The sequence below is a fragment of the Acipenser ruthenus genome, chromosome 22 (assembly GCF_902713425.1).
Source record: "Acipenser ruthenus chromosome 22, fAciRut3.2 maternal haplotype, whole genome shotgun sequence".
In the NCBI taxonomy this organism is placed as follows: domain Eukaryota; kingdom Metazoa; phylum Chordata; class Actinopteri; order Acipenseriformes; family Acipenseridae; genus Acipenser; species Acipenser ruthenus.
The window spans coordinates 21,138,971-21,148,851 of record NC_081210.1 but is presented as its reverse complement, the minus strand read 5'-3'; the positions used below and the strand labels follow the sequence as shown (position 1 = coordinate 21,148,851).

At 36.4% G+C, this 9,881-nt stretch overlaps 1 protein-coding gene and 1 non-coding gene across 2 annotated transcripts; one reads left to right on the top strand and one right to left on the bottom strand.

Moving 5' to 3' along the window:
- Nucleotides 1–2,439: 2,439 nt before the first annotated feature.
- Nucleotides 2,440–2,521, top strand: trnas-uga (transfer RNA serine (anticodon UGA)). Its single transcript has one exon. It is a non-coding gene; the product is annotated as a tRNA-Ser (tRNA).
- A 1,279-nt stretch (nucleotides 2,522–3,800) lies between these two features.
- LOC117431715 (mediator of RNA polymerase II transcription subunit 7-like) lies at nucleotides 3,801–6,716 on the bottom strand. The gene is made up of 2 exons (XM_034052993.3): nucleotides 6,557–6,716; nucleotides 3,801–5,431 (listed from the first exon to the last, which is right to left on the bottom strand). Exon 2 carries the CDS (start codon nucleotides 5,421–5,423, stop codon nucleotides 4,728–4,730), a length of 696 nt encoding a protein of 231 aa, XP_033908884.3. The 5' UTR covers nucleotides 5,424–5,431; nucleotides 6,557–6,716; the 3' UTR covers nucleotides 3,801–4,727.
- Between the last annotated feature and the right edge of the window lie 3,165 nt (nucleotides 6,717–9,881).

The window sequence follows — 9,881 nt, the reverse complement described above, 5'->3', positions numbered from 1 at the left end:
TCATTGTTATTCTATACATTCTGTTGATATAAGTGATGGTCATCAATTATTTAGCTCTTCTTTTGAATGGGCAGCTGTACAAGGCTTTTTGTGTAAGGCCAAAATGCTTTCATTTGTTAAAACTATACAGAAAGTTAATTGAATGGTTCCTTCTGGTATTTTTCAAAAGTGCCCTTCTGGAGTTGTGGCATTTTGAGAAATGTGCAAATCAAATAACCTAAAAACAAAAAGTTAACTGCACTGTGAAAGAAGGGGAGTACTGTAAACAGAGAATGTCTCTGGTGTTGTTTTCTTATTTATAGTATAGCTTTCATTTTTTTTTTTGTTTATCAGATGTTCTATCTGTGTGTTTTTTTTTCATTAAATCCTAAATCAGAAAAACCTAGGTAAAAAGAATAAATGATATCCTTTTAGTGTGCTGTATTTTTCAATGTAAGTATCATCCAGGTCATTTTTGGCTTTACATAAGTACAGTTTTGCTGGTGCTTTAGAAATCTCAATAAAAACCCTCCCTTGCTCACACAGTTCTACTGTATGTAAAAGCCTTTTTACGTAACGCATGTTGTTTAAGGATATCACCATTCTGACTTGCGACAACCATTCTGGAATCCTACGTACACAGTGTTGCCATGACACCGAACAGAGGCTTTTAGTGAATGTAGGATAGAGTGCCAGGTATAATGTAAACAGAGGCCCTTCTGTCTGTCCTCAAGCGCTGCGTACTAGCGTGTAACGTACTGTTATATAAACAGAATACTTTATGTACGTTTATGGAGTGCTGTAGTTATTTCACTCATGAGGATGGCTGCAAAATACGCACTCAACCCTTTTGGAAAGTTATTCGCCAAATTCCTTTCAGGAATAACTACAGTGCTCTGTGAACATCCAGTATCCTCTTTGTAAATATCACTTCAATGTTTCATCCATTTCGTTATTTTCAATAGTGGATTTGTTTCTATTATTAAATCTTGTCGTGTTAGCTACATGAATGTCTCCTATTAATAAACCATACAGACTTGGTGCGATTCATTCATGCTGTGATAAGTGCACCTGGTCATTTCAATAATATGCTAAACAAGAGTTTAAACCCAGGCCTGGGTGTAGGACGTGTGTGAGTGTTTTATGCAATTAAAACTGTTAAGCACTAAATTAAATGTATTGTACGCTTATTATCTGTTAACTGTATTGTTTCAATATTTAAACCATTCTTTTTTTGTAATGTAATTGAATATAATACTTACACACTTATAAAAGTTCATCATAGTAACTATGATAAAGCAGAGGTAAGTATTGTAAAGCCCACCGAGGTACATATGACAAAAACATGGCAAATGATGGTAAACTATAGTAAATGCATAGTATAGCAATGGGTGAAGCATGGGAAAACTGCTAAATTAGTCTATTTTGATTTTAGTTTATCCAATTTGGTTAGGTTTCCATTCATTTTGGGTTTGTCCTCGCCTCAGCTGAAAAGCATTTAAAGGGTTAATTTTTTTTTTTTTTTTTTTTTTGCCACATTACATAAGTTCAGTTATAACAGAATATATATGTAACAATCACCCAGAAAGCCAGGTTGCATAAGATAACCTACAAACTTCCATTTCTCTTTCAGTCTCTTCGCAAAGGTCTATGACTTACAATTCATTATTTAAAAAAAAAAACAGACTAACGTAAGAAGTGGTACAGGCTTGCATAGGGAAGGAAGCACCTGCCGGTCTGGTCAACACTGCTGTCTTGACCATGGTGATGGAAACAGACTTTAAACAGGGAGATGCAGCTTCTATATATCACAGAAAACGAGTGAGGGCTTGCCATTTGAATTACAAATTAATAAAATAAGGGCAGACCATTTACAAATAATAAATGTGTGCTACAGTGTTTTCAATTTGTTTGTCCAGCTCTTGTACGTAACGTGTCTTTACGAGCTGCAAGTGCTAAAAGAGCTTTTGTGTTATTCATGTCATAGGCAGTAGAGGGCAATAATGAGATGTGTTAGAAATGTGCACGATAAAGAAGTAACGTGTTGGCTACAATGTCTGTCTTTTAAACACTAAATTGTAGTCCTAAAAAATAAACTTGCTCATACGTTTTGTTTAATACAGTAATGTGTCAGTGGTAGAGAAACGAAAACAATTTAATGCGTTACCGTATCATAACAAAACTGTAGCTTAATTTATAGCCTTTAAACATTCATATTTGTATTTATAAGGATAAGATAAAATTTGAAACTGACTGTTAATTTAATTTAATTTAATTTAATTTAATACCTTTACAGATGCAAAAACACATATCCGCTATCAATAAATGCTTTTGATGAGTGAAGGAAACTGAGACATGAAGTACAATATTATTACCTGCGAGAGTAATATAGTACTAAAATGTAAATATTGGTTAAAATACGTATGGTTGTGTAATAAATATATTAACACGCAGTGATGTGCTGTGATGGCCGAGTGGTTAAGGCGTTGGACTTGAAATCCAATGGGGTCTCCCCGCGCAGGTTCGAACCCTGCTCGCAGCGATATTTTTTGCGAGATTTTCACACATTGAAATGTAGTATTCATTTGTAATTTTTTTTTTTTTTTTGTGGGAACACTAAATTCGTTCATCGCACGTTAGAAAAGTGTCAATAAAAGGTTACAAACCTAAAACGCAGAATAGTAAAATGGTGTCAAGCTTTCAATTTTAATATAATCCAACAGAGGTCACACTTTTCTTTCACAAATTACTATATCTACTGGGTATCATTTTTGTGATAAATTATAAATAAGATTAGAATATGTATTTATTTGCTTTTCACGTTACCTTTGAAGTAAAATAATCAATTCAGAATTGTAGTCTGTCTTGCGTGATTTAAAACGATAGTAACAGCAAACCCTTATACTGACTATGCAGTGTTGCACAGGTATTAGTGTTCATGCAATGTGGTTAACACCCTTCCGCCTCTCCCTCTACCAGAAAGCACTCCTGTGATGATATCATCCACCCATTTAATGAGTCAAACTCCTCAAGCGTTTCTAAACCATCATATCCATTTCTGTAAATGGCATGTGGTATAAAATGAAGGGTACTTTTCAGACTATATACAGCCCTTGTTTATCAGTAGTATTTAAAGGTACAGCAGAAGTGAACCAACTGGAAGTGTGATAAACCACCTCCCCCCCCCCCCCCCCCCTTTCTTTTTAAGATTGTTTATTTTGACAATCTGTATTAGAGCTTGGTGAGATGACAGATGCCTGTAGCGGAAACCAGGGGATGCAAACAAATGGGACAGTCAACAAGGTATAGTTTTGGATGAAGTAAAATGCACTGAAGTAAAACTATGACAGAATGATACCCAGAAATCCTATTTTAGTATCAGCTTGAACTATGATTGTGGATTAAGCACAACACACATGCTGTATAAATACAGAACTGTAACAATTGAGAGGTTCATTTTTAATAACCATTGCCAGAAACTACAAACAGATCATTTGGGGTTGTTTGTTTTAAACCTTGATCTTAAAGCATGTTGTTTGTATTTTAACTTAATTTGACCAAAATTGACACCACAGAAAATATAGTCTCAAGGGAAATGAAAAGAAATGCAGATTTTACATACAAATTCCTGGTTAAAATGAAAAGGAACTACAACCTTAGACAGCAGAAATAACAGCAGGTGGTTGTCTAAAGTACTGAATCAGTATCCCACTTTGGTAGAAAAAGCATTGTGTGTTCCTGTATTTTTTTAATGTTATGTTTGAGATGCAACTATTCCTCAAGGCAAACAGTACTCATAATAACACTGTACTCACACTATAGAAGGTTCAACATAATTTTTATGTACATTGAATTTCACACATTTTATTAAACAAATTTCATAACAGGAAAATAAACACAAACATAGAATAGAGTTTATATACACAAAAAAAAGACTTATGAAATGTCTTTAACAAATGATTCTTCATAAAAGCTTTTCTGGAAGAAAATACATTTGATTTTTTTTTACATAGTGATTCTTGGTCGTAGAAAATTTTTCCTTTACAAAAACAATACTGAAAAGTAAATACATTTGTGGTTCTGAAATAAAGTTTAAGGTCAGAAAAAACAGCCATAGCATAGTCGACTGAACACATTCTCTGCCATATCCTACCATTACGTGTCATCCTGCCGACTGCTTGAAAAATAGAAAGAAGCATTTTGGTTTATAAGGTTCTGTGCTAGATTTTTTGATTTTTAGGGTGCCAACGCATTATGTGGAAACTTAGAATTAATTTTACTAAAGAAAATCTAGACTAAATCAAACCATGATTTATAAGCAGAATTGTTGATGCATTTGTCATCGATCACCTCTCCCAGTCACTGGCGGCACTACACACACACTGGACTGCCTAATGTTAAAAGTAAGGTAGTTACAGATTTGTGCTAATCGGAGCCTGTAAAAACAGTTCTACGAGTTTCTACTGAACTTCAAATAAATACATACGGGAATGTTTCTTGAACAGCATTTTGACTGAATGTTCTATGCTCCAAAGTAAAACTGTATCTTGTTTATCTGCACAACACTAGCTTTCCTCTCCCTTTCTTCTCACATAACGTCAGATTTAAATGACCTTTAACTGGCAGTAAAGTTGTTTTTATTTGAAAGAAATCCTTTGGTGGGAACGTGAAGTATTTCCCTTTCGAATTGCATGGGAAGAGATTGTTTTTACAGACTAGCTTAAGAGCACAAAACTGTTCCCGCACAGTTATGTCATCTCATCAATGATGCTACACATGGCTGCATCCTTGTCACAAAGTTGATCCTTTTTTGCAGAGACCGTTTCCTTCTCTTTGTCCATCTGTCCAATCACCTCATCCACATCCATGGGTTCACTTTTCAGTTTCACTGCTCCCCCGGCTGCACCCTCCGACTGGGGCAAGTCATCCGGAAGAGACGCTAGACAGCCCTGGATCATTTCCAGCACCCTTTCTAAATGCTTCTGGAAGCGTTCGGCCGTCTCCCGCCGCTGCCGTTTCTGTACCTCCATCATGACCCGCAACGTCTCTCTGGCTTGGTGAGGCCGGTACTCGTTTATGAGATGATGCATGTGGACAAAGAGCAGCTTCAGGTCTTCCAGCTTCTCTTCTCTTTTGATGCTTCCTGGGCTTTTAATAAGGATGTCTAAGAGGTCCAGAAAGTTGACCAGGATGGACATGTTCAGTTTCTTCAGTTCTTTCTTGTGATCAAACTGCATAGGGTAAAGACGCTCAATGCCTTGGCTCTCTAAGGGGCGGATAATAAGTTCGTCACACTGAAACTGGTTGCCAAACATCATGTAACTGTCCTTGACGGGAGGAGGGGGCGGAGGCGCAAGGCACTTGCGAATATTCTCCTCTGTATATTCCTTGATGTACTGCATCGGCGGCAGGGGAAGGGCACTGACCTGCTGTGGCTCACCCATACTTGCAACTGCAGAGGGAAAGAAAAGACAACTTTATCACACACATTATATATATATATATATATATATATATATATATATATATATATATATATATGAATGAGAGAGAGAGAGAGAGAGAGAGAGAGAGAGAGAGAGAGAGAGAGAGAGAGAGAGAGAGAGAGAGAGAGAGAGAGAGAGAGAGAGAGAGAGAGAGAGAGAGAGAGAGAGAGAGAGAGAGAGAGAATAATCTCTGTAGGTGTACATGCTATAACATCACAGTGAGCTGGGGTTAAAGTAAGACTCTTTTATAGCAGTTTGAGCTTCAGTCTTGAGTTTAGCAGACAAACCTACAGAGTAAAAGTTCATGAGGGCCTAAATGAAAGCGACAATAAAACCTTGACTCTCTAAAATAGCCATGCAATACACCCCGTTTCTATTTCTGGTTTTAGGCTTGTCAGTAGTACAGAAGGACTCTGCTGGCTTTCCAGTTTGTTTACATCGCCTTGTGCTTTTAGCCAATCTTACTTCCTCTCTTCTTGAACTAAATGCTCCAGCAAATCTTTGATAACATTACACGCTCGCTAAACACAGCTTGTCAGCGCCGATAAAAAAATGCATCATGTTTACGTAGTACAATATATTTAGTGAGTGGACTTCTGTGGAAAATATTTTTTAAACCCGTGTGGGCCAGACAAGGAAGGCAAAACGTATTTTACATAATCATGTAACAATTTCACCAAATAATAAAATGCTTCAGGCCACAATTTACGTAACTTATACAATTCAAATAAAAAGCCGTTTTCTCATCAGTACCATTTGTATAGCCTTATGTGGAGAACAAAACAAACTAAAAAAAACAAAAACAAGTTGGTTTCACACATATCACAGTAGCACTAACCTTGGACTGCCTTACAGTAACATGGGATAGTCCAATATTAGTGCTAAGCGGGGTTTGTGAAACCATTTCAAAATGAATTTTACTTTTTAAAAATCTACACTAAATCAAACCATAAATTAAACCTATCGGTACGCAGGCTGGTTGACGCATTTCGTCATCAATCACCTCTCTCTCGCAGTCTCCGGCGAGACAACACACACACCGCCAGCACACCGAAGTGCTCTAAATATTATCATCAAAATAAAGCTCATACCTTTTTGTTCCTTATTTTATAACTTTTCTTCAGGTTCCTTCCAAATATAATTTAACTTAAAGTCACATATATCGCAACAAAACACAACCCTACTTTTCCTTTCGGGGTACCAGCCCAGCACATTTGGCTGACCAACTGATCCATGCACTTTAAACGGAAATACATTTTAATTGGATGCTTTCTCTCAATTTTTAATCTTATTGGTTTTTGTTGGAAGGCGGACTTCATTTTGCAAATGCTTATTGGCTACCGTACGTGTTCATTACGGTGATGTACTGAAAGGAGAAATCTGATTGGTTCTATTCGCTGATGGCAGAAATGTGTATGTGTTCTACTTTCTGGGATTGAACTCCAGACAGGAGTGATCAGAGTTGTCAAGTTTGTTTATAATACGTGGGTTGCCCTGTTTTGGTCTTGTTTGGTCTTGTTTTTGAAGAACGAGGTCGCCATTGTTCTGTCAGAAATCTGGCAACCCTGGTAGTGATGTGCAGTTCTATTCTTTTCACTGATTCGATTCGTTTGATTCAGTTCAGTTTAGTGAATCGGTTCAAAAGTTTCGTTCGTTTGATTCACTGATTCACTGACGCGAAACAAACACGTCTTGGTTGAATTACTTGGTTATGAAAATGTATTTAAACTGAAAATGTCTAGAAATGATGTACCCTTGAGCAAGGTACTTTACCTAGATTCCTCCAGTAAAAACCCAACTGATAAATAGGTAATTTATATGTAAAAAAAAATTTGTAAAAAAAAAATTATGTAATTGTATGTAAAAATAATGTGCTATCTTGTAACAATTGTAAGACGCCCTGGATAAGGGCGTCTGCTAATAAATAAATAAATAAATAAATAAATAAATAATAATTGATTATATGGGTAGTTGTGCTTACAGATGGAATAGTGTTATCGTTTTTTTGTTTTTTTTTAAATCTTACATTTTCGCAAAAATCTTAAAGAGAGTATTAACTATTTATTTTATTTTGTGTAATTCAGCTTCAACTGCAACCTATTTATTGTTAACCTGAGATTTTACAAAAATCTCAACCCATCCGGTTGCCTGGTTACGACGAATTAGTAAGAAACCTTAAACAAATAGCAGACATGTACATTTAAATAAATACAACTTTTCTGGAAAAACCAAAGCATTTGCCTGGTGATAAGAGGCAAGTTTATTTGTACTCATGTGTATAATAATTATAACGAAAGTGTTATTTATTTATTTAGCTTTTGTTTGTTTATTTATTTATGTGGGCTTTGTGCATATTTGTTAGAAATTTCAGAATGCGTACAGTAGGGTACAGGTGTGGTGTTATTTTGTGATACGTGTTAAAAACGTGGTACACCGTGTACTGCGCTTGCCCGGGCATGCGCAAATGATTTTAGCTCAGAAGCAACGACAATCTGAAAGGGGTACTATGTACTGAGTTTGGCCCTTAAAGTTATTGGCATAGGTGGAGAATAAGGGGCCAAGCAACTTAGCTGGTGGAGAATAGGGGGCCAAGCAACTTAGCTGGTGGAGAATAGGTGGCCAGCAATGTTCTGTCTGTGTCGGTTGGTAATGGGAAGTTCAGCCTGTGTTGGTTATTGCTTCAAAAACATAGAGATGCATTTAAATACAGATGAACCCTAGGAGGAGTGCTGCCATAGACAGCATCATGAGGGTGAAGCAGCAGCAAACCCACCAAAGGCTCTTTTAAGAGCCACCCAAATATTTTCTAAAAGAGTTAAATGTTTTATTTAATTTTATATATATATATATATATATATATATATATATATATATATATATATATATATATATATATTGTTTAATTATCCCCTGCACCTGGTGGTTGTTATTAAATTAGGACCAGGTGCAGGGTATTTAAGGAGTGAAGCCAGTGTGCTCATGGCTGCTGAGTAGAAGGAAGCATGATTGGTGTGCTGCTTCTGAGCAGTCAGGTGAAAAGGTATAGTGCAAACCTGTGTGGTTTAATTAAGTTTTGGGGCAGGTAAACGGCTTAGCCGTCCTGTGTTCGTTAGGTTCCTGCGGTGTAGTTAGTGCTCGATAAGAGCTAGGTGTTTATTTGGTTTTGTGTGTTTTGATTTGTGTATTAAAAATAGCGCAACCGCGCTTTGAAAATCCATTTCTGTGTGCTGGGTCGCAGTTCTTAAAGGGGCAACGAACCTGAGAGAGTGGCAAGCTCTCTCACTATATATATATATATATATATATATATATATATATATATATATATATAATATTAAAACTACTTATTTTCAGAATCTGATAGTGAAACACTGTAATGAGTTCAAGGAGAAGGGGTGGAGCGATCAGAACAGCGAATTTTGACCTGATTTAAATTGATTCCATCACAATTCTCTGTTATGAATGCCCCCCTTTACCATTTTCTTGGCCCCTTAATCTCCACCTATGCCAAGTTATTTTTAATATCAGCTTTTCCTAATTCAGCAAATGTATGTGACTTTAACATATTGTTGTTGGGCTGGTAACTCGACTCATGTCATGTAGTTTGTTTGATATCCTTCACGAACTGCACATCACTAAGTTGCAGTAATATTTCCTGTGTACTGTTTTAAAATTCCACATGCTGCACATAGTCTGCTTTTTAAATGAGTGCAAGCATAGAGGTTGCAAAAATAAAAATAATGTTGCTTAAAAAAAGAGCAGCTTTGTTGAAAAATGTAGTTCTAAAACCACTGTGGTACAACAACGTGTCAATTATATATATTCATGATTTAGCTAGCTGATTTCACTGCCCACAGTTGCTGCACAAAGCATTTTAACAGAACCCATTTCACTGAACTCTAAAAGCCAATAATAAATACGTTTCTCTCTCTTCAGCCCTGATGTCTTTTTTGGGGGTTCTTACTGGGAGTTTTGTGGTGGTATATAAAGAACCCCCAAAACCCTGCTGCCAATACATTTTCTACTGATTTTAATGTGGATTTGTCTGTGCACTTATCCATTTTGGTCCGCATGTATAAAAGTCCCCCCAACTTTCTTTGTTCAGTAGAGTTTTCAAGTTAGATCTCTTCCCGTGCCATCCTGGAGGCAGACATATAATAATATGTATGTCTACATTCAGTATTTCAGAATTTTGAATGAGGGATTGAGACAGTAAACCACGAGTTGCTCTCGAAATGCTGATTTGAAGGCTATGATAATACAAATAATGCTAATATTATTTAAAATAAATAGCAACTTTTGAAACTCAAACATTCAATCTGTAGAAAAAATCATCTTACCACCTTCTGACCTCCTCTGCCCCCTGTCACCTCCTTCTCCACTCCTTCCCTCTGCATCCTTCTTTCCTCCCCCTCT